Consider the following 25,746-nt stretch of genomic DNA (forward strand, 5'->3'; position numbering starts at 1 on the left):
TAATGTTTCTACTTTGAGTATAATGTAGGGGTTTAATTTATTATCACCTGTTAGTATTCTGGGTCTAATTTCTGCTAAGCTCAACTTTACCTTTCCTCCTTCCAGGGGTTAATAAAACAGAGCACCAGCCAACGACTGGAGTGTCACACATTAGCTTAACCCTTTTGTTACTGTATTTATTTTGAGATGCTCTGTGTTTCTTTCAATTAATTTTAAATATAATAAAGAATTTAGTAAAATAACTTAGTTATCATTAAGTTAGTGTTAGGAACATAAATTGTGACTAAGGCTTGGTGGAATATTTTAATTCAAAACTTATAAAAACAAGATATTTTACCACAGAGCCAGAGCCGGTTTTGGCCGGGTTAGTAACAAAAGGGTTAATCATGACAAAATTAATTTCCTAAATTCTTCGTTATCTTCAAAATTAATTGAAACAAAGGCAGTGAATTAGAAATAAAAGAGTTCAGCCTTTCGACACGGATTCACCTGGGACCTACCCCTGATTCTGTGATGGAAACTTTCTCATCTAAAGTGCTTTAAAATCTTTCATCAAAATTTCAAGTTGATTTTGTTCCAAACACTGACTTAATAATGACAGTTATTTTAATAAACCGTTATTTTCAGAATTAATTCAAACCAAAGTGTTAAGTAGGGGCATCCAGACATAGAAACCTTGTCGGACATTGGAGGCCGATGAAGGGTCTGCTTGTTAGTTGGATCCTGTCAAACCCGCCAACCTATACAAGAATTACAGACAGACGTTAAGTGATGAAGAGGACCAAAAAGTATATCAACAGAAATACTTTTGAAGGGTTTTTCTACAGATTTTCTATAAAATACAGAGCCAGCACAGAAAGTTACGAGGTTCCGCATACTAATCTGTCGATATAAACAATACGACTGAAGATAGAAAAAAATCAGGAATTGGTTTAGATGCATATTTCAAGAGTCACTGCTCCTCCACCCCAGCGCCACATCCAACCCATCAACTGTGCACTTGATAGATTGGATACTACTTTGGTAGAATATTAGGGTTGCAAAATGAAATACAAGGTTGGTGTCAGCAATGCAAATAGGGTAAGAAAAGGGTCAGTTCTTCCTTGCAACTAAAATTGCTGGTTTTGGTATCAGTGGGTTGGCCGAATCGACTGAGCATCAAAGAGAATGTCTTGTGGAGTGTGCCTGCATTTAGTTGAGCAACCCATCTCTGGATGCAGTACAGGGTGTCTGGATGGGTAGCAGCAGCACGCCTCCAGATGTGGGAGCACCTGGGACAGTGCTCCTACGTCTGGGGCCCCCACAACAGAGATGTGCTCTATTGTGTGTGTGTGTGTGTGTGTGTGTGTGTGCAAAGAAAGATGTCAAGCAAGTTAATAAACACATAAATATTTCCAAGTTCATACCTTCTGGAATGGCGGAATTGGGGAGAGACCCTCCTGGGTCTTGGTGCAGGTTTCGTTGACCTTCTGAACAACACTAGAGGGCACCACATGTACAGTTAACTTATGTCTAGAAATGGCATCGTAGGCGACAGTGGTCTGAAATTAGACAAGAACAGGGAAGATGTAGAAGGGACAGAAAGTGTGGAGGGGGAGTCAGGAGGAGAAGGCTGAGGAGGGAGAGAGAAAGAGAGAGAGAGAGAGAGATGCAGTAAAAGTCACACAAGATGGTGGGGGAGGACAGGAGAAGGTTGAAGTAGGGGACAGAGAGAAAAAGTAGGGGCTGGGGGACATCATCATCACTTAAAATTTCAAAATTTGATCGACAACTGTGGGTTAACTAGGTTTGTTACACAAGTGATAAGGAGAGAAAGTGAAGGAGGAAAAGAGAAGGGGAAAGAGAAGAAAGATGGTGAGAACGAGAAAAGAGGCAGAGAGAGAGAGAGAGAGAGAGAAAGAGAGAAAGAGAGAGAGAGAGAGAAAGAAAGGTGTGTGTGTGTGTGTGAGTGTAAGATGCAGTGGACTGTGAGGATCCATTCAACCATGGAAATATTGATGATGATGTTGTATATGAGGGACAGTCCCCCCCACACCCCCACACACCCATAGGCAGACAAAGCTGAAACGCCAGGCACTTACATTATAGAAATTAATCAAGTCTGCTTTGGTAAGAGTTTTCAAATATTCAACTTCAATATTATCTGGAAGCACAAAAATAATAACAGTAATAATAATAATAATAATAATAATAATATTGTAATATGATATAGCAATGAAAATATAGTAATGATGTATTGTATAATAATCATATTGAAACATATATAACAATGTATGGATAAAGTAATGTACCAGACAACAATGTAGTCTAGGATATCACAGAAATATGGGAATTTATTGGAATATGGTATCGTAATAATACGTAATGAGGTTTACAACAAAGAAAATGTGATAAAAATTGTAGGAATAAAGTGAAGTATTTTGTTGCCATCTTCAAACTGAAAATTAGATAACAACGAAGGTTTCAATAAGACTTTCGTAATTCAAGAATTATCTGCTTGGCATTATTTTGCCATTAAATACTTGAATGTTATTCTAATCAATTACACATCATCGTTTAACGTCCGTTTTCCATGCTAGCATGGGTTGGATGGTTCGACCGGGGTCTGGGAAGCCAGAAGGCTGCACCAGTCTCCAGTCTGGTCTGATCTGGCAGTGTTTCTACAGCTGGATGCCCTTCCTAATGCCAACCACTCCGTGAGTGTAGTGGGTGCTTTTTACGTGCTACTGGCACAGTTGCCAGGAGAGGCTGACAACATCCACGATAGAAACACTGCCAGATCAGACTGGAGCAGCCTCCTGGCTACCCAGACCCCGGGTCGAACCGTCCAACCCATGCCAGCATGGAAAGCGGACGTTAAACGATGATGATGATGATGAATAAGGTCAGTTTAAATGGTAAAAGGGTTAAGGATTAGCAAACTGGTGGGAAGAAGATAAGAAAGCTAGAATTGACCCCGGGGTCAAACAACAACAATGCTACTATTGTTGTTGTTGTTTTTTTTTTAACCCCGGGTCAAAGAAGACTGACCTCTGTCAAAGTTGTACTGTTGACTTGTTATCTCAACCCAGTATTTGTAATTCTGTGTGAGGAGTTCCTTGGGAGCCTCCAGGCGTTTCCCTGCCCAGCCTTGGATATTCACGGACACGTCATCCTCGGTAAGATTGTCCAAGTAGTTCTGAAAAGACACACAGACAGAGATTTTTATGATCATGACAGAGAGAGAGGGAGAGGTGGTGGGGGAGAGAGAGAGGCTGCGAGACAGAATAGAGGGAGTGGTGGGAGGTAAGGAGAAAGTCAGAGGGGTAGTGAGAGTGAGATACAAATGGGAGAGAGAGAGAGAGAGGGGGACATGATTAAAATATTGCCTCACATTTATTCTGGCACCCCCTCTCTCTCTCTCTCTCTCCACCATCACTGCCACCCCCACCGCCCACCACCACTGGTACTGCCACCAACAACAACAACAAATCAACATCAACAAAGGTTTCTGACTTCGGCCACCAATTTTGAGGGGTGGAGTCTTTGCCATTGATTTCAGTTACTGACGGGTGTTCCATTTTATCAATCGCCATTGGATGAAAGGCTAAGTCAACTTTGGTGGGGAGCAGAAACAAATACAGCAAGGCATGTTCTAACAATTCTGCCAATGTACCATCTTGATGGTGGTGACAGTGGTGATGGTGAAGATGATGGTGATGTTGATGCTGGTGATTGTTTGTTTGTTTGTTGAGCGAAGCAGTCTTCGTCCCAGTGTAGTGGGAGAAGTCCGAAACGTGGTCCTTTGCTATTCGTAAGACCCGCAAAAGAGAGAGCAGGTCAACCCCCGACACCGAGAGCATCGATGGATGGATGAATGCGCATCCAGGCTCAGCGGTTGCGTAGGAAGTCGAGGGACAAGAAACAGAAAGAAAGAGTGAGAGAAAGTTGAGGCGAAAGAGTACAACAGGGGTCACCACCACCCCCTGCCGGAGTCTCGTGGAGCTTTAGGTGTTTTTGCTCAATAAACGCACACAACACCTGGTCTGGGAATCGGAACCGCGATCCTCCGACCGCGAGTCCGGTGCCCTAACCATTGGGCCATTGCGCCTCCACTTGATGCTGGTGATGGTGATGATGATGATAGTGATGGTGGCAGTGGTGGTAGTGATGTTGATGATGATGTTTGTGGTGTTGACGATGATAAAAAAATAATGATAATAATAATAATAATAAAAGAAGAAATAACAGTTAAATGATGGAATGATTTCTGTGTGGTTGGCAAAGGATTTCTTCAGAATTGGTACAGAAGACATAAAAACAACAACAACAAGCAAAATAAAAATTATGGGGGGGGGAATTACCGAAAACAGCTCCGTCCCCTCACCAACCCCCTTCCTCCCCCACCACCACCTCTCCCCCCATACCACTATGCACTCCTATAAATAACACCCCCTACACACACACACACACACACACGCCTTTAATACAAATTTAAAAAAAAAACACGATAATAATAATAATAATAATAACAAAAACACAAATATACAACATAAAGCAAGAATATATGCAACAAGTAAATACAGCAACAAGAACAACAACAACAACAAGAGGACTTTGCTGTCCCAAGAGGCTGCAGAGGCTGTTAACTAGACGAAAGCATTGATGCAGAGCAGACATTATTAACGTCCTCGACAGATGGTTATATATAATAACAATAATAATAATAACAATAATAATAATAATAATAATAATAATAATAATAATAATAATAATAATGATGATGATAATAATAATAACAATAATAATAATAATAATGATGATGATAATAATAATAACAATAATAATAATAATAATAATAATAATAATAATAATAATAATAATAATAATAATATAATAATAATAATAATGATGATGATAATAATAACAATTTATTATTATTATTATTATTATTGTTGTTATTATTATTATTATTATTATTAATAACATTAATGTCCATTCTCCATGCATCAACCAATAGATGTTATAGTTGTAATTGTTATTATGATTGTTGTTGTTGTTGCTTGCACTCTATGCTTGGCGAGGCATCACTGCCTCCCCCTCACTCCGCTTTGGACATTTTATATCTTATCAGCCACCACCACCGCCACCACACTGCTTCTTAAAATGTACAACACACACACACACACACACACATATATATACATATATATATACATATATATATATATATATACATATATATATACATATATATATACATATATATATACATATATATATATATATATATATATATATATATATATAGACTCACTATTGCACACGCACACACATGTACAAAAACATTAACACATGGATGCATGAATATGCATACACAGTGAAATAGGGGCGTGAACATGCATATACGCACACACACACACACACACCTAATAAAGAATGAGAGAAGAGCCAAGTCCTAGAAATAGCAGGTCGGGGTGGTGGAGGAGGGGTGGTAGCAAGGTGCAATATGGCAGCCGTGGGGTAGGATAAGGGCAGGATGGGGGTGGTGGTGGGGAGCAACACCCATCCACCCACACACCCACCCCCTTAGCATAATATAAATTCTGTGAGACAAGTTCAGTGGCCATGAAATTTGACATTCTGGAGTAATGTGGTGGAGGGAGGGATCGAGTGGTAGGGTGAGGTAGGAGTAAGAGTGGGAAAGGAGGGAAATAAAGAGTTGCTGAGTAAGGAGAGAGGGTTGGGGAGGGCCGACGGAAGAGTTTGTTGGGTCTGTCTGTGTGTGTGTGTGTGTGTGAATCTCACTTGTTGCTGATTAACAAATCTTTGGTGAAACACATTCCAGGCAGGGCCACTTTCGGATTCCCTTCATCTTTCTTTGGGACAAGAGAATTTAGCTGCCATTTCTAGTAGATCAAGAGACCATGTGCAGGCTCTCACGCTGTTTGACCAATTGCTTGCTGGCCAGAGATCTTTCTGGTCCTAGCAGACCAAAGGCTATACAACATATGGCAAGTACATTAAGAGAGACCCTAAACACATGAAAGGCAACAAATTCTACCTCTGCAAAAGGCTGCTAGCAGTTTGCCCATGCTGCCAATTCTGCCAGAATCATAACCAGAATAATAATTCTAGCCACAGGGGCACCGATGAAAGGAACATTACAAGAACATTATTTACATTTGATGGATATTTGTCTCATCTTGTTTGTTGTTAACACAACGTTTCGGCTGATATACCCTCCAGCCTTCATCAGGTGTCTTGGGGAAATTTTGAACCTGGGTTCTCATTCCTGAGGTATTTTTCAATGTTACCCAAGATTCCGAGTTTGATTCCAGGCAGGGACTTCAATAATAATAATAATAATAATAATAATAATAATGATAACATCGAAAAATACCTCAGGAACGAGAACCCAGGTTCGAAATTTCCCCGAGACACCTGATGAAGGCTGGAGGGTATATCAGCCGAAACGTTGTGTTAAGAACAAAGATGAGGATAAATATCCATCAAATGTAAATAATGTAAATAATTCCTCCTCTCTTAAATATAGAAGCTGCATTATTACAAGAGCAGGTTACAATTTTTGTGGGGATTTACATGAAAGGTGAGGGGGGAAAATGGAGAAAGACAGTGAAATGTGATAAAAGTATAGAAAGCATGTGATAACATGAATGAAGTGGTTGCCCTGATGCAAGAAAAACTCCCAACTAGGGCCAGTCAAGGAACCCCTCAGATCCAGGATTATCCTGGCCACCAAAGGCACAAACCCTCGTCCAACTGTTGCTCTCCAATCTTCAGGCAAATGCTAATGATGATAATAATGATGATGAAAATGATGATGATGATGTGTTACCTTCACAGAATGTAAGAATGCTTCCATCCGTCCTTCTGCGTGATCAGCAGAGTGGTCAGTCTGGACCATCAGCAGCATTCCCTGGACCCCTCTTGACCTTCGGATACCACTGTGGACCAAGTAACCTAGGAGAACAAATATCGATATTGATAAATGAACAAATGACAAAATTGAAAAGAATTCAGCCTCAAGGGTCAGCGCGTTGAATAACATGTAATGTAGTAAGATTGTGATGAGGAAAAAATTTCATTAATTATATGGAAAAATGTAATTATTTACTGTGAAAAAGTAATTATATGGAAGCATCCATCCATTTTTCTCCACCCAAAATTGCTGGGAGGGTCATGGAGGGAGAGTTTTCAGGCACCTCCTCCTCCCTAGGGTCCTATCAGAAACAACCTGCATTAACACTTCCAGCTGGGTTCCCAAGCATGACCAAACGACACTATGGATTTCATCCAACCATTTCCTTGTTGGTCAACCCGTTGGTCACCTTCCAGTTGGTTTGGCTTGAAGAATCCGTCTTGTGATTCTGTCCTGTCACATTCTAACCATGTTTGCAGTGCTAGAGTTGTGACCTCTCAATGCAGAGAAGTAAGGGCTCAAATGGGAGAGACTTCACAGATCATCCTTCCGATGAATCCTATTTCAGCCTCTTGTATTCCTAATTGTACTCTTGTGGCCATGCTGGAGTAAAAGTATTTTAAAGTAAAGAGAGGACATTAAGGAATCCACAAAATGTTTTATTGAACGGAAAATCCAGATTTCATTCAGAAGGTTGCAAGTGACTCCAAGGGTCTTAGGGCCTCCACCCTGTCTCTATGTGGTTGTTGACCTAGATAGAAACAACAGCCAAATACCCCTGAAGTCACACCCTAAATTAAAATAAGATACACTGGACAATATGGTCCTGGATATACAAAAAGATAAGGATGGTCATGGCTGGATTCTATATATTTGAATATAAGTCTGTAACAAGTAAGAAACAAGGTGCAAGCATAGCTGTGTGGGTAAGATGGTCACTTTGTAACCATGTGGTTTGGGTTCAGTCCTACTTCGTGGCCCCTTGGTCACGTGTCTTCTTTTATAGCCCCAGGCCAGCCAATCCCTTGTCAGTGAATTTGGCAGACACACACTATATGAAAGCCATTGTGTGTGTGTGTTTATGCATCTTTGTGTCTGTGTTTGTCCCACATCCACTCACCCACTGGCTGACAACCAGTGTTGGTTTGTTTATGTCTTCATTACTAAGCAGTTAGGCAAAAGAGACAGAGAGAGAAAGAAAAAAAAACGGACTGAAAAAGAAAAAAAGCCAAAAGCATTAGTCTACAGCTTTTTGGGGATTCATTGACTAAAACCCTTCAGAGCAGTGCCCCAGCATGGCCACAGTCCATTGGAACAAACAGAAGATAGAAGGTCAGGAGAGAATGGAATCGAGTGTAGACGCACCCAGTTGTTCTTGTGTACGTAGCACGGTAAAGCAGAATTCCTTGATGACTTGGCAGAACAATTCCAGGATCATGTTGGACTGGGTGCTCTGGACGCCGGTCTGGAGGTAGATGCCCACAGCTGAGCTGCTCCAAACATCTTGGGTCACTTTATATAAATAATGGTCACCTGACAACAGGGGAAAAAAAAAAACACAAACAACAATTAAACAGTTGCATAATGAATTCGTTACAGTAAAGGACATGGGTTTTAGTAAACGAGGAATAAGGTTGGTTTAATTAACACCAGGATATAACTGGTACTTTATTCGTCAACCCTCCGTTAATGACAAAAGGTGAAATTATAATATCAATACAGAGGCCAGTGGAGAGGCAGACGATTTATTTGGCCCCCAATGTATAGCAGGTACTTTTATTGGCGGCGAGCTGACAGAAACGTTAGCACGCCGGGCGAAATGCTTAGCGGTATTTCGTCTGCGTTACGTTGAGAGTTCAAATTCCCCCAAGGTCGACTTTGCCTTTCATCCTTTCGGGGTCGATAAATTAAGTACCAGTTACGCACTGGGGTCGATGTAATTGAATTAATACCTATGTATGTCCTTGTTTGTCTCCTCTGTTTAGCCCCGTGTGGGTAGTAAAGAAATAGGTACTTTTATTGGCTTTAACAAGATGTAAAGCAAAGTCGACTTCCATGGGAACCGAACTCAGAACGAAGCAAAATACTTCAAGGTACTTTACCCACTGCTCCACCACAAGGCCACAAATATTCGGGGGGGGGGAGAAGATTGATTAAAGACACTGCCCCCCACCCCCACCCCAATTATATACTTGGTATTTTATTGAGCTTAGATACATGACAATTTGGAAGGAGGAGAGGAATGGTGGTCAGGGGCTTTAATTGACCTCAGCATATGTCTGGTATAGATCTTATTGGACCCAGGGACAATGAAAGGTAAAAATGGACCCTGACAGGATTTGGACTTAAAATGTAACAGAACAATAATTAAAATACTGTGGTGAGGTCTTTTGTAAAATCAGTTTATTTCTTGTGTCATCTACCACCACCATCGTCATACTGTCATAATGTAATGAAGCAGTTGGAAAATTAACCTTTATTCAAAATAAGTGACTCTGCAGCACCTTCGTTCATTCTCTCTCTTTCTTTATTCAGATGAGGAGAGAGAGAGAGAGAGAGAGAGAGAGAGAGAGAGAGAAAGAGAGAGAGAGAGAGAAAGAGAGAGAGATTGTAATGGCAAAGATAAACAGCCTTCGGATAGTTCTGTTACACCTTGCTTTAACTCCTTCTCCCTTTTTCGATGAAGGAGGTAAGAGGGAGAGAGGAGGGAAGAGGCAGAGAAAGGGGATGGAGAGAGAAGGAAGAGGAGAGAGAGAGAGAGAAAGAGAGAGAGAGAGGCGTTTAAATAAACATCCCCCAGAAAGTTCTGTTACACTTTGCTTTAACTCCTTCTCCCTTTCCAGGAAAGGAAACGAGAGAGAGAGAGAGAGAGAGATGGAAGGAGAGAGAGAGAGAGAGAGGTGGCAGAGGGAAAGAGAAGAGAGGGGTGGCAGAGGGAGTAGATAATCCCTTCACACACCTACCTCAACTACTGTCTCACTTTTTTTTCGTCAGAAAGAAAAGAGAAGGAGAGAAGAAAGGAGAGATAAACAGACCCCTTTAATTAACTTGATTTCAGCTCCCTTAGCTTTTCTCCTTTATTTTTGGAGATTAGAGAGATAGGTGGGGTTTGGGGGTGGGGAGAGACAGACCAACAGACGTTAGCTAACTCCTTTCAAAGAAGATTATAATAACAGGGACAGTAACTCATACACATGTTGGCTACACCTACCTTGGAACATGTATTTATGTGGGATGTACATGTGTCAGCATACATGTGAATGTGCAGTTGGCCATTGTTTAGATGTAAGTGAAAGTGAAAGTAGCTACAAACACAGCCGTGTGTGTGTGTGTGTGTAAAAGCAACCTGACAATCACACGTATATAACTGGTATCCTATGAGAATTCCAGTTGATCTGATTAATGGAACAATCTTTCTTTTACTTGTTTCAGTCATTTGACTGCGGCCATGCTGGAGCACCGCCTTTAGTCGAGCAAATCGACCCCGGGACTTATTCTTTGTAAGCCCAGTACTTATTCTATCGGTCTCTTTTTACCGAACCGCTAAGTGACGGGGACATAAACACACCAGCATCGGTTGTCAAGCAATGCTAGGGGGACAAACACAGACACACAAACACATACACACATACATATATATATATATATACATATATATACGACAGGCTTCTTTCAGTTTCCGTCTACCAAATCCACTCACAAGGCATTGGTCGGCCCGGGGCTATAGCAGAAGACACTTGCCCAAGATGCCACGCAGTGGGACTGAACCCGGAACCATGTGGTTGGTTAGCAAGCTACTTACCACACAGCCACTCCTGCACCTAATCTGTTCGTGTAATTAACATACAAGTGGCTGAATACTCCACAGACAAATGTACCCATAATGTAGTATTTCTCAGGGAGATTTCAGTGTGACACAGAATGTGACAAGGCCGACTCCTTTGAATGACAGGTACAATTCATTTTTCGCCAGCCGAGTGGACTGGAGCAATGTGACATGAAGTGTCTTGCTCAAGGACCCAATGCACCACCAGGAATCGAACACACGACCTTACCATCATCAACCAAACACCCGAACCACTAAGCCATGTACCTTCCACACCACACACACGTATACATAGCTTTCCCTTTAGTTGGATTTCCTTTCCATTTTGTAATCGCAGTCATTATCAATCCTCCATTGCCCTGGTGGTAAATAATTGATTTGGCTCTATGCATTCTAAGTTCAAAACCTACCAAGGTCACATTTGCCTTAAACCCTTCCAGGGCCGGATCACATAAAATACCGGCCAGATACTGAGACTGATCCGGTCAACTATCTGCCTCCCCACTGGCACCCCCAAATTTCTGGCCTTGTCATTATGTTGCTAATTGTTACTATTAAAATTAATTGGTTAATTAGCAGAATCGTTAGAGCATCAAAAATAATGCCTGTCATATCTATTCTGGCTTTTTATGTTCCAAGACCAACTTTGCCATTCTGGGGGTCAACAAAATAGCAGTTAAATACTGGGCATTGACTAATGCCCTCCCCCTTAAAATTACCAACTTTGTGCCAAGAATACAAATATCAATGCTTCGTGGCATTTTATTCATCTTTATGTTTTGAGTTCAAATTCCGCCAATGACTGGCTCCCCGTGCTGGTAGCACATAAAAAGCACCATTCGATCGTGGCTGATGCTAGTACTGCCTGACTGGCCCTCATGCTGCCAGCACGTAAAAAGCACCCACTACACTCTCGGAGTGGTTGGTGTTAAAGAAGGGCATCCAGCTGTAGAAGCATTGCCAGGTCAGATTGGAGCCTGATGCGGCCTCCTCGCTTGCCAGTCCCCAGTCAAACTGTCCAACCCATGCCAGCATGGAAAACGGACGTTAAACAATGATGGTGATGATGATGGTGATGATGTTACCTTTACTTTTCATCTTTTTGGGGTCGATGAAATAAGTACCAGCCATCGACTTCCCCACCCTTCAAAATTGCTGGTCTTGTGCAAAAATAAGAAAGGATTATCATCATCATCATTATTATTATTATTATTATTATTATTATTATTATTATTATTATTATTATTATTATTATTAAGGTGGTGAGCTGGCAGAATCGTTAGTACGCTGGGCGAAATGCATAGCAGTATTTTGTCTGTCTTCACGTTCTGAGTTCAAATTCTGCTGCAGTCGATTTTGCCTTTCATCCTCTCGGGGTCGATAAATTAAGTACCAGCTGTGCACTGGGGTTGATGTAATCGACTGACCCCCTCCCCCAAATTTGAGGCTTTGTACTTCAAGTAGAAAGGATTATCATTATTATTATTATTATTTTTATTATTGTTATTATTATTATTATTATTATTATTATTATTATTGTGGCAAGCTGGCAGAATTGTTAGCATGCTGGGCAAAATGCTTACCAGCATCTCGTCCACCTTTATGTTGAGGTCGGCTTGCTTTTCATCCCTTTTGGCCGATAAAATAAGTACCAGATGAATACTCGGATCAATGTAATCAACTTAGCCCCTCCCACAAAATTTGAAATCATTATCATTATCATCATCAACATATTGCTAGTAGGACTTGTGTAAATTCCATGGAATGGAACTGCGACTTTATATAGCTATGGTGCGACCTCACCTGGAATTTGCATCACCGGTCTGGAACCCCTCAAGAGAATACCCTCCATCAGGCACTTGCCATATTCTGAATGCCTTACTTCCCTGGGCATGGATACATTGAAACTCTGACATTTGGCAGCTGACTTGGCAGACACCTATAAAATTATCAACCATCTTACAAACAATAACTCTGAGCACCTTTTCAAACTCCACCCGTCTAACACCCGTGGACATGTTTACAAAGTCAGAAAACAGCACAGCTCCCATGACTTTTGGAAACATTTTTTCACGCTGAGAGTTGCTGAAGCATGGAACAAACTGCCGGCATCAGTTGTTAGTTGTCGGAGCACTGCATCCTTCAAAACTTCCATGCTTTCTGAGATTCGCCAACACTACACCTGATTTTCTCCCCTCCATACACACGCAAGCATGTATCTGACTCATACACTGTTCACTTCACAGACATTTGTACATTACTGCATATGCTTTATACGTGCTTTTGACAAGTTGTGGTGCACTGTATACAATAATTTCGTTATTATTAGGCGCAGGAGTGGCTGTGTGGTAAGTAGCTTGCTAACCAACCACATGGTTCTGGGTTCAGTCCCACTGCGTGGCATCTTGGGCAAGTGTCTTCTACTATAGCCCCGGGCCAACCAATGCCTTGTGAGTGGATTTGGTAGACGGAAACTGAAAGAAGCCTGTCGTATATATGTATATATATGTATATATATGTATGTGTGTGTGTTTGTTTGTGTGCCTGTGTTTGTTCCCCTAGCATTGCTTGACAACCGATGCTGGTGTGTTTACGTCCCCATCACTTAGCGGCTCAGCAAAAAGTGACCGATAGAATAAGTACTGGGCTTACAAAAAGAATAAGTCCCAGGGTCGATTTGCTTGACTAAAGGTGGTGCTCCAGCACGGCCGCAGTCAAATGACTGAAACAAGTAAAAGAGTAACCTAGTTTAGGAAGAATGGAGGATTTGCATTTTTATAGCATTCATAGTTTAGTTTCCTTGAAATATTCTTGATGTTCTTCATCTACATTCATTTCCTCGCATCTCCATCGATGTTGTCTTTTCCCTCTTTTCATTACATCTTCTTCCTGTTCCTCTCTGATCTGTGCATCCTTTCTTGTGAATCCATAGTTTAGGCTAAATTAACCCTTGTAAACAAATATCAATTTTTTTAAGCAAGCAGATGATAAATAATTGCATTCATGCTTTTGTGATGGTTGCTCTAAAAAAATTAGTTCAATAACAAAAAAATACTTTTCACTATCAACACCACCACCACCACCACCTGCCTCTCTCTCTCTCTCTCTCAATAACTGCCTCCCCTGCCCATCTCTCTCTATCTGTCTGTCTTACCCTTCAGCTAATGTTTTAGCAACACAATAAGTATTCCTTCCCCACCCCCACCACACATCATTAACACTTCTCTCTCCCACTTTTTTCTCTCCTTCTTCACCTCTACCTAAAGCTGACAACATGGCCTTTTGGCCTAAATATATTAATATTAATCACCTTTCTCTACTTCTTCCTCTCTTCTCTCTTCACCCCGCCCTCCCCCTCTCGAAGTAACTAATATTTAACCCTTTAGTGTTTAAACCGGTTATATCCGGCCCAAATATTCTACACATTTTATGCTCAAACTGGCCAGAACCAGTATCTCACACCTACCCTGCAATGTAATTCTAAAAATAAACAATTACATCTTTCAAATCTTGAAGCTACAAGATAATACCAGGTTAATTTTTTAAAATGTAAATGAATAAGGATTACTTATGACATATTAATTTGAACGCTAAAGAGTTAATGGCAAACGAACAAGCAGATTATTTCTCCTGTTGTGTGGACAATGTGTGTGTGACTTGGGGTTATCTTGTTGTGTGGTGTTTGTTCTTTGTATATGTGTTGTATGGGTTGCCCTATAGCATTGAGTGGTCAATGTGTTGATTGTATGTTAGGGAGGCCATCATCATCATCATCATCATTATTATTACTACTGAACTGGGAAGCTGGAGAGCTGCACCAGGTTCCATCCCAAATCAAAGTGGCACCTGGTGCAGCTCTCCGGCATACAGTTCCAGCCAAACTGTTCATCCCATGCCAGCATGGAAAGCGGATGTTAAACGATGATGATGATGATGATGATGATGATGGTTGTTGTTAATCTCATCTCTTTTGCCTCTCTTTTCTGCTGCCTTACCATCCAAGAGTTGATGTTCTCGGTAAAATCGCTGCTGGCTGTGAGGCAGTGGCTTCACCGATTTCTCTAGCAACATGTCTTCTATCATATTCAACAGATCCAAGGCTTTCTGGAGACGTCACATCATCGGAACATCAGCAAACAACGGCAAGAGACAAATGGAACCGAAAAAACAAAACAAAACAAAAAAAATTATTAGAAATAATAAAAAACAACAAAACAGAATACAAACAAAAACAAACAACAGGGAGAAGAAAAACTGGATGAAATTTTTGCAAAACAAAGAAAAAAGTGAATAAGAAAAATACAACATTAAAAAAAGAAGAAAAAGTCAGAAAAAAATTATTAAAGAAAAAGTTGAACTTTTTAGCATTCTGATAATTTTGTCAAATGTAAAGATTGTTTTTTCACATTGCAGGAGTGGCTGTGTGGTAAGTAGCTTGCTAACCAACCACATGGTTCAGGGTTCAGTCCCACTGTGTGACACCTTGGGCAAGTGTTTTCTACTATAGCCTCGGGCCAACCAAAGCCTTGTGAGTGGATTTGGTAGACGGAAACAGAAAGAAGCCTGTCGTATATATGCATATATGTGTGTGTGTGTTTGTCCCCCTAGCATTGATTGACAACCGACGCTGGTGTGTTTATGTCCCTGTTACTTAGCGGTTCAGCAAAAGAGACCGATAGAATAAGTACTGGGCTTACAAAGAATAAGTCCCGGGGTCGAGTTGCTCGACTAAAGGCGGTGCTCCAGCATGGCCGCAGTCAAATGACTGAAACAAGTAAAAGAGAGTAAAGAGTATTGTTTTTAATTAATCCTGGATTATCTCCTTGCTTCCAGATTCTGATGATGTGATTGTATATTTTTAGAACGACATTGTAGGGTAGGTGTGAGAGGCTGGATCTGGTTGGTTTAAACATAAAACATGCAAAATATACGGGTTGGATATGGATGGCTTAAATGCTAAGGAACTCAAATATTTTAAAAAAGAGAAAAAAAATAATAGTAAAGTCATGATCATCATCATCGTCAATTTTAATATCCATTTTTTTTCCATGCTTGAATGCATCAGACTATTTGTTGAGGCAGATACTTTATGACTGGATGCTCTTTCTGTCACCAACCCTCGTTTGCAATAGCATGGGATATGAGGAGAAGATACACACACACTCTGACATGCATGTGTGTGTGTGTGTGTGTGAATAAGATTTTCAGAGGACAGAGAGGTAGAAAAGAGAGAGAAAGCATAATGTACTCCAAGATGCACCATGCCTGAAAAAACAAAAGATAAACCAACAAAAATGTGGGATTGCCATTATTGGAATGTCTTTACTCATCAAGACTGACCAGGGGTTAATCAACAACAATAACAACATACAAACCAACAAAGCATGGCAGTCTCTTTGTAGCCACGTGACCTGCTTGAAATAACAGCCAATTTCTCTCAAATCATGCTCTGATCCTTCAAAACAAAGGAAAAATAAACCCAGACCATAGGCCTAGATACCCAATGTGTGCACAAAAGAAGGGATGGAGGTTGCTAGATGATTGAAACAGGGTTGAGATGGGGTTCAAGGAGATCAAATGAAGCTGAGGTTTACCTCTTGAGAAGTGTTTCCATAGACCAGGCCCTCAATATACATCTTCGACAGCAGTAACGGAATAAAAGCCTGTAGATCATCACAAGTGATGTCTGGAAAGAGAAACGGTAAAAAATCACATTTGGGAATAAAGTCATGGTCGGTTGACGGTTACAAGTTTACTTGAGAAGAGACAGGACCTAGGTTCAATCTCACTAAACAGCAACTTCAAGATGTTAGGGTCAGTTGTCCAGCACCCTAACTTGTGTGTCTGGGTGTGTGAGGCTATATAGGGGTGTGAAGGTAGACAGCTCAGTGGTTGAGGTATTCGGCTCATGAGTGTAAGGTCACGAGTTCAATACCTGGTGGTGCAATGTGTCATTGAGCAAGACACTTTATTTTCACATTGCTCCAGTCCACTCAGCTGGCAAAACTGAGCTGTACCTGTCATTCAAAAGGGGCAAGCCTTGTCACATTGTGTGTCACGCTGAACCTCCCTGAAAACTACATTAAGGGTACATGTTTCTGTGGTGAGCTAGCAGAAACGTTAGCACACCGGACGAAATGCTTAGCGGTATTTCGTCTGCCGCTACGTTGTGAGTTCAAATTCCGCCGAGGTCGACTTTGCCTTCCATCCTTTCGGGGTCGGTAAATAAAGTACCAGTTACGCACTGGGGTCGATGTAATCGACTTAATACCTATGTCTGTCCTTGTTTGTCTCTATGTTTAGCCCCTTGTGGGTAATAAAGAAATAGGTATTTCGTCTGCCGCTACGTTCTGAGTTCAAATTCCACCGAGGTCGACTTTGCCTTTCATCCTTTCGGGGTCAATTAAATAAGTACCAGTTATGCACTGGGGTCGATATAATCGACTTAATCCGTTTGTTTGTCCTTGTTTGTCCTCTCCGTGTTTAGCCCCTTGTGGGTAGTAAAGAAATAGGTACATGCGTCTGTGGAGTACTCAGCCACTTGCACAATTCCACAAGCAGGTTGTTCTGTTGATCTGATCAACTGGAACATGTCAGTTTCTTTGGAGAGGTCAAGTCTCATGCCTGCGCGTGTGTGTGTGTGTGCTTACAGACACATGTGTGTGTGTGTGTGCTTACAGACACATGTGCGTGTGTGTGTGCTTACAGACACGTGTGTGTGTGTGTGCTTACAGACACATGTGCGTGTGTGTGTGCTTACAGACACATGTGCGTGTGTGTGTGCTTACAGACACATGTGTGTGTGTGTGTGCACATACTTAGGCTTTCTGTGAAGACTGAGGTAAATTAAATCATGTTGCTATGGTGTCTGTCACCACTGGTCAACAGATGTCACATATGTCACAATGTGCCATTAGATGTCAACAGGTTTCACCAAATGTCACTGAATGTCCTCTACTCATACAATAGCTGTCACATTTTCTTGAGTACAAACAGCGAAAGAGTCTTTACCTGCTAGAAATAGCAGGCAGATCTCCCTCAAATCCCACCCTGCCATCTTAGAAAAAAATACATTGAATAATGTAAGTTTATATGAACTCTGCTCAGCAAAAAAGACTGGGTGGTCACAGTGGGAATGTATTTTCATCAAAGGTCTGCTAGATTAGGATATGTATTATATATATATATATATGACTAGTCTTATGTCTGTGATCAGTATTGTGTTTATGACCAGTAATGTCTGTGACAATGTCACAAACATGTATGACCATTAACATTAATTTCTGCAATCAATATTAAGTCTGCAACTAAGGCAGCAACCTGCCAGAATCCTTAGAAATGTTTAGCGGCATTTCGTCTGTCTTTACATTCTGAGTTCAAACTCCACTGAGGTCGACTTTGCCTTTCATCCTTTCGGGGTCAATAGATTAGGTACCAGTGATACACTGGGGTTGGTGTAATCGACTTACTCCCTCTCCTAGAATTGCTGGCCTTGTGCCAAAGACTGAAACTGATATTAATTCTGTGACTAAGACATTAAGGTCTTAAGTAGCCCAGTCCACCCAGACGTAAACAAGTACCACACGGTAGGATCAGATTTTACAGAAATGAGAAAGAAGACGAGCCGCATACCTTCGACTGCTTCCAGCAGTTGTGTTTTGGTCCACATTTGTTCAGTCATCAAAATAGTCAGATAATACATGGTGTGTTGGTGGGGCTGCTCAGCAGCAAAGTTACTCAAAGTCCGGCTATACTGCACAGAAAGAAACAACAAACAGACATTTCAATAGTGTGCATGTGTGCGTGTGTGTGTGTGTGTGTGCGTATTGATTCTGTCTGAAGAATTTCTAGTAGTAGACTTCTTGCACGATTTCTTCTACATGAACAATTTTGTAACACCTATTAGCAAAGGAAACATGTGTAATGGTGAGTAAACAACACGAAAAAGCATTTTCAACTTACTGTTTACATACACACACATACATGCATGCACACACACACATATATAAGGCCCCACATTGCAAAGATTATATCAGGGAAAAAAATCCCTCATCCACCTTATTCCTCGGGCCTTGCTCCTTCTGGTCACCATTTGTTTTGAGGCTTACAGAATCATTTAGATGGATTAATACTCAAAAGCCTCCAAAAAGGTCGAAACTCACCTCTCTTCCTTCTTCTCATCAAAACCAAAAATGTTAGTGACCAATGGAATTAAAAAATTAACGAGTAGATGGAAAGTAGTCATCGATAATGGTGGGAATTATATACAGGATGAAATTTTAATAAAATGTAAAATTCGATCACTTTTTTCCTTACCCAAAATTCGGACATTACTTATTAAATGACCAGATATTACAGAAAATAGAGTAAGTTTCAAACACAGAATAGGTTGCTTTAATTTCTGTAAAATACCAACTTGATAACACTCAATACATACAAGTTTGTTTATAATATACATGTATATATATATATATATATATATATATATATATATATATCATCATCATTTAGCGTCCGCTTTCCATGCTAGCATGGGTTGGACGGTTCAACTGGGGTCTGTGAAGCCAGAAGGCTGCACCAGGCTCCAGTCTGATCTGGCAGTGTTTCTATGGCTGGATGCCCTTCCTAACGCCAACCACTCCGTGAGTGTAGTAGGTGCTTTTTATGTGCCACCCGCACAGGTGCCAGACGGAGCTGGCAAACGGCCATGGATGGATGGTGCTTTTTACGTGCCACCGGCACGGGGGCCCGGCGAGGCTGGCAACGGCCACGAACGGATGGTGCTTTTTACATGCCACCGGCACGGAGGCCAGTCGGGGCCGCGCTGGCAACGGCCACGATCGGATGGTTCGCTTACTTGTCACCGGCACTGGTATCACAGCTGCAATTTCCATTGAGTTGATCGACTTCGATTTTGGTTCTGCTTTCTGATATCTGATTTGATTTGGTTTGATTTTATATATATATATCATCATCATCATCATCATCATCGTTTAATGTCCGCTTTCCATGCTAGCATGGGTTGGACATACATACATACATACATACATACATACATACACAGAGGCGCAATGGCCCAGTGGTTAGGGCAGCGGACTCGTGGTTGTAGGATCACGGTTTCAATGCCCAGACTGGACGTTGTGAGTGTTTGTTGGGTGAAAACACCTAAAGCTCCACGAGCCTTGGCAGGGGGTGGTGGCGATCCCTGTTGTACTCTTTCGCCACAACTTCCTCTCACTCTTTCTTCTGTTGGCCTGCTCGATTAGCAAGCAGGGTGGCGTCATTTGAAGGCTAAAACAATGTGAAGCGCATTGTGACCAGCGATGTGTAGCAACATCTGATAGCCTGGTCGGTAACGGTGATATACACACACACACACACATCTCTGATTCATCAAGCTCTTACCCTGATGTCACTAAATCATAGTCTGTGTCGTGTGATACATGTGAAAGACAAGTAGTGGCAGGAGTGGCTGTGTGGTAAGTAGCTTGCCTACCAACCACATGGTTCCGGGTTCAGTCCCACTGCGTGGCATCTTGGGCAAGTGTCTTCTGCTATAGCCCCGGGCCGACCAATGCCTTGTGAGTGGATTTGGTAGACGGAAACTGAAAGAAGCCTGTCGTATATATATATATATATATATATATATATATATATATATATGTTTGTGTGTCTGTGTGTTTGTCCCCCTAGCATTGCTTGACAACCGATGCTCGTGTGTTCACGTCCCCGTCACTTAGCGGTTCGGCAAAAGAGACCGATAGAATAAGTACTGGGCTTACAAAAGAATAAGTCCCGGGGTTGATTTGCTCGACTAAAGGCGGTGCTCCAGCATGGCCGCAGTCAAATGACTGAAACAAGTAAAAGAGTAGCTGTCTGTCTCATTCCCTGATGTCAGTGTGAAGTCTCCTTGGTTTGCTCGTTCACTTCAAGAATGGTGGCTGATCAGATGGTTGCCTGATTTCCTCCTTCATATCCTTAAGGACTTTTGCGACAGTGTTGCTGCTACCCTCTTCAATCACTATCCCCTCTGCTGGATCTGTGTAGGGTACCCTTTCTCATATACACGTCTTGTCAGAAATCTTTCAGAGCAGCACCTCATAGATTCTTCTTGGAATTAGTGACAGCAACTGTGTCACCGTCATTCCAAACAGACTTTACTCACAACACATCCTGGTTCACATTGATTCCCTGTTTTGCTGTCTGGAACACCTCACACCTCTCACCTTCTGCTTAGATCATTTGTATCACACACACATATGGACTATGGAAGCACTCCGTCGGTTACGACGACGAGGGTTCCGGTTGATCCGATCAACGGAACAGCCTGCTCATGAAATTAACGTCTAAGTGGCTGAGCACTCCACAGACACGTGTACCCTTAACGTAGTTCTCGGGGATATTCAGCGTGACACAGAGAGTGACAAGGCCGGCCCTTTGAAATACAGGTACAACAGAAACAGGAAGTAAGAGTGAGAGAAAGTTGTGGTGAAAGAATACAGCAGGGATCACCACCATCCCCTGCTGGAGCCTTGTGGAGCTTTAGGTGTTTTCGCTCAATAAACACTCACAATGCCCGGTCTGGGAATCGAAACCGCAATCCCATGACCGCGAGTCCGCTGCCCTAACCACTGGGCCATTGCACCTCCACACATATATAGACATGCATACACACACACACACACACAGATACACAAATACATTCATGCACACATGCAAATACATACATCCATACATACATATAAACCAACTAATGAAAATACAAATATAGAATTCTACTCCCATTGTACATATTACAACAATCAAAGATATGAGGACTTACCGATTCCTTGAGAATAGCAAAACGCTTTGGATCTACAGTAAAATTAAGAAACTTCTCCATGATTTTCTTCAACAAAACCGATTGTTTATCATTGTAACCTTGGACATAAAGCTGAAAAATAAAGAGGGAGAAAAAAGAAATTTGTTTCATAAACACACAAACAACACTATTTGCATACAAGGAACCTCTTTTATTTTCTATGGAATTTCCTCACATGGAAAGGATCATTATATTTATAGGCGCAGGAGTGGCTGTGTGGTAAGTAGCTTGCTAACCAACCACATGATTCTGGGTTCAGTCCCACTGCATGGCATCTTGGGCAAGTGTCTTCTACTATAGCCCCAGGCCAATCAATGCCTTGTGAGTGGATTTAGTAGATGGAAACTGAAAGAAGCCTGTCGTATATATGTATATATATATATATATGTGTATACGTGTGTGTGTGTTTGTGTGTCTGTGTTTGTCCCCCTAGCGTTGCTTGACAACCGATGCTGGTGTGTTTACGTCCCCGTCACTTAGCGGTTCGGCAAAAGAGACCGATAGAATAAGTACTGGGCTTACAAAGAATAAGTCCCGGGGTCGATTTGCTTGACTAAAGGCGGTGCTCCAGCATGGCCGCAGTCAAAATGACTGAAACAAGTAAAAGAGTAAAAGAGTAAGAGTATGGCTTTGGTTACACCAGGGTTGTAGGAGAAGACTCAATTCAGCAAGAAGTGATAAATTAAAGAACTTAACCCAAAAATGTAGAGTATTCTTCAATAAATTCTAACTAAACTCAAAAATGCTAATACTCTGAGTCTTGCATCAACAGAAAATTCCATTTTGTCTGCCAGGGACCATGACTGACAATTCTTATATCTATGAGTACAAAACACCACTGGCAGCATTATAAAAAGATAGTTCTTCTCTCTGACAACAGCAACAACATCAATAATAAAGCACAAAACAAATGACAAACAAAAGAGAAAAACAGAAAGAAAAGCAATTATAAGAGCATAATTAAATAATTAACATCAAGGGAGAGAGAGACAGACAGACAGACTCAGAGAGAGGAAGTGAGATACAGAAAGACAGAATGACAGAAAGGGAAAGAGAGGAAGAAGAGGAAGTGGAGGGAGAGAGAAAGAATGAGACTACAGTGAGAGACAAAGAGAGAAAGTGAAAGTAGAAATTGGGGGGAGTGGTTGTAAGTGTGGTGGTAATGTGCAAAGGGGGAAGGTATGTAGGGGTATTTCCTATTTATGGTGGAGTCTGTTTATTGTTATCAGTTTGGGACAAAGCCTTTTTTTGATAACAATAACCAACTGATAACAAAAAGCAAATAGAGAGTTTGGACTCACTTATTCTGATAACACTGATAACCTTACCCATGATTACAATAATCAGCTTCCACTGTATTGGTTTCATTGCTTTCAAAGAAGAGACAATAGCATCACCATCTTCAATTCCACCACCAACACCACCACCACCGTTGCTATGATCAGGTCAAACAAGGTCATGTATTTTAAGAACAGCTTTAGAACTTAGGGTGACAATGAACTTGATTGACCCGACACTATTTCCCAGCATGCTTTGGTTCCTCCCCCAGTAACCACCTACACCACCACTCATTCAACATTACTGTATGTGTTTGTGTGTGTATATATATATATGTATGTATATATGTATATATATATATATATATATATATATATATATATATATATATATATGTGTATGTATGTATGTGTGTGTGTGTGTGTGTGTATATATATATATATATATATATATGTATGTACAGGAGGCTGAGAGAGAGAGAGAGAAGGAGAAAGAGAAAGACAGAGAGATGAGTGTGACTCCGAACAATGACCACTCTCAGAACAATCCTTTTTCCTGGACAAAATCCAAGAAGGCATAATCACACATTCCTGATGTTGTTGTTTAACACTAGGTCAGCCTTTATCAAGCCAGGCCGATGATGATAAAAGGCATTTCACCCATGGCCATCTTGTCTTTCTGTTTATTCTTCTCTCGACATAATCTACCTTGGACATTGCCTAATGTGTCCTTCCATTTAATAAGACAACTGCATGAGATGAGGGACATTTGGCTGCTATTTCAGGCAGGTCAAGTGAGAACATAGCGTACTCATTGATGCTGTGTTGTTATTATTGGGGTGGTGGTGGTGGTGAGGAAGATGAGGGGAAGGGATAGTGATGTTAGTGGGGGGTGGGGGGGTTCTTTAACCAAAGCTAAGTTCCAAGTTCTGCTCAGTATTGTTGTTGTCGTTCTTCTTCTTTGTGGATGTTCTGCAAGATTTCCTTTTCCGCAAACAACAAATTCCCAGCCATTCCGTTTGATTACACATATTTAATGAGTGGTCACTCACCCGTCCACCCATCGATCAGTTCTCTTCTCTCCCTCCAAACAGACACACACACACACACATATATATATATATACACAGATACACACAGTCACACAAATATATATATAAATAGATACATATACAACCACGCATACACACACACACATATACCTACACATGCAAAGATACATACAAACTCATGCACAAATGCTTACACATACACACCCAAAACTACATACACATATACAGACATATACTCATACATGCATACATATATCCACATATCCAAACACACACATTCAGTCTACACATCCATCAAAAGGGTAGCTGTTATCACCAATTACCTGGTGCAGCTAATGTTTCCTAAATATGTCATCCACAGGTCAAGCGTAAAAGTACTTTGCATGTCTCACAATTACTGACCACAGATGACCACACACTGCCCAGGCTTGATTTCCCACCAGACACAGACACAACCTTTGCTCCTCTAACATAATTCTCACACATTAAGATGGAATACTCACTCCAAGTCCGTACGATGTGATGTCCAAAGAATAGAAAAGTCCTGCGATTTCAGCATGGTAGGTGTACTCGTTGAGGGCATCGCGGAAGGCACTCAGAAACAGTACGGTCATATTGGTGTGAACGGGATCAACATTAGCGAGCAGACTGGAATGATAAAAGGTGGGTGAAAGAGAGAGAAACACCAGCAATCCTTAATATAACAAGACAGACACTTTATGGAAGAATAACAGATTTGATAAACTAAAATAAACAGAAATAACTTTATCTCTTACTAGCAGTATCACCCGGCATTGCTCGGGTTTGTTTCAACCCTTTAGAATTGGAATTTTTGAAAAGTAAAAATTTTGCATTAAGTAGCTTGTTATTCTCTTTAAGTGAATATTTTTCTGGTTGAAATACACCGAAAAATGGCGACACAGCACTCAAAAAATCGTAAAAAATAGGGATTTTCATAGAAACAAAGCACTGTTTTGATGTAAATAATTTTTGTGTTAACATGGTCCAATTTGAATATTTTCTACTACGGAAGGAAGAGCAAGCCTTCTTCTATCATACTCTCAATTTTGGTCAACTTGCGTCGCAGGGTCTCAGAGGAGATAGTGTTAGTTGAAGGCTACCAAACCTGCCATACACTGAAGACAACTTCAGTTTTATATATAGAGAGAGAGATTTCAATTACAAGCGCTGCAGCAAAGCTCATCCTCCTCCTTTTAACATCCGCTTTTCCATGCTTGCAATGGGTGGAATCAGTTGAAGTTTTTGAATTTTCACGGCCAGGTGCTCTTGCTGTTGCTAACCCTTACCAAGTGATATTTTCCCTCTTGACTGGATGTCTTTATGGAAGAATGAAAACAAGCAACACTGCCTCTATGACAGGGACACATGGTTACAGCTATCACAAGATGTCAATACAAGGTAACACACACACACATACTTGTGTGCGTTAGCATATATATATAAATCTCTCTCTCTCTCTATATATATATATATATATATATATAGGCGCAGGAGTGGCTGTGTGGTAAGTAGCATGCTAACCAACCACATGGTTCCAGGTTCAGTCCCACTGCGTGGCACCTTGGGCAAGTGTCTTCTGCTATAGCCCCGGGCCGACCAATGCCTTGTGAGTGGATTTGGTAGATGGAAACTGAAAGAAGCCTGTCGTATATATGTATATATATATATATATAAGAATGTGTGTATATGTTTGTGTGTCTGTGTTTGTCCCCCTAGCATTGCTTGACAACCGATGCTAGTGTGTTTACGTCCCCGTCACTTAGCAGTTCAGCAAAAGAGACCGATAG

The 25,746-nt window shown here is 41.2% G+C and overlaps 1 protein-coding gene across 1 annotated transcript in view; it reads right to left on the reverse strand.

Annotated features, from left to right (window-relative positions):
• Nucleotides 1–1,380: 1,380 nt before the first annotated feature.
• LOC115219912 (insulin-degrading enzyme) overlaps nucleotides 1,381–25,746 on the reverse strand; it is a 75,715-nt gene continuing 51,349 nt past the window's right edge. Inside the window, exons 19-28 of the mRNA XM_036509432.1 lie at nucleotides 24,442–24,586; nucleotides 21,571–21,681; nucleotides 18,381–18,501; nucleotides 16,343–16,434; nucleotides 14,744–14,852; nucleotides 8,288–8,455; nucleotides 6,839–6,963; nucleotides 3,031–3,178; nucleotides 2,082–2,143; nucleotides 1,381–1,541 (exon numbers count right to left, since the gene is read on the reverse strand). Of these exons, the coding sequence (XP_036365325.1) occupies nucleotides 1,401–1,541; nucleotides 2,082–2,143; nucleotides 3,031–3,178; nucleotides 6,839–6,963; nucleotides 8,288–8,455; nucleotides 14,744–14,852; nucleotides 16,343–16,434; nucleotides 18,381–18,501; nucleotides 21,571–21,681; nucleotides 24,442–24,586 (1,222 nt within the window). The 3' untranslated portion in view covers nucleotides 1,381–1,400. The remainder of the gene's footprint in view (nucleotides 1,542–2,081; nucleotides 2,144–3,030; nucleotides 3,179–6,838; nucleotides 6,964–8,287; nucleotides 8,456–14,743; nucleotides 14,853–16,342; nucleotides 16,435–18,380; nucleotides 18,502–21,570; nucleotides 21,682–24,441; nucleotides 24,587–25,746) is intronic.

Source organism: Octopus sinensis, linkage group LG15 (genome assembly GCF_006345805.1).
Source record: "Octopus sinensis linkage group LG15, ASM634580v1, whole genome shotgun sequence".
Taxonomy (NCBI): domain Eukaryota; kingdom Metazoa; phylum Mollusca; class Cephalopoda; order Octopoda; family Octopodidae; genus Octopus; species Octopus sinensis.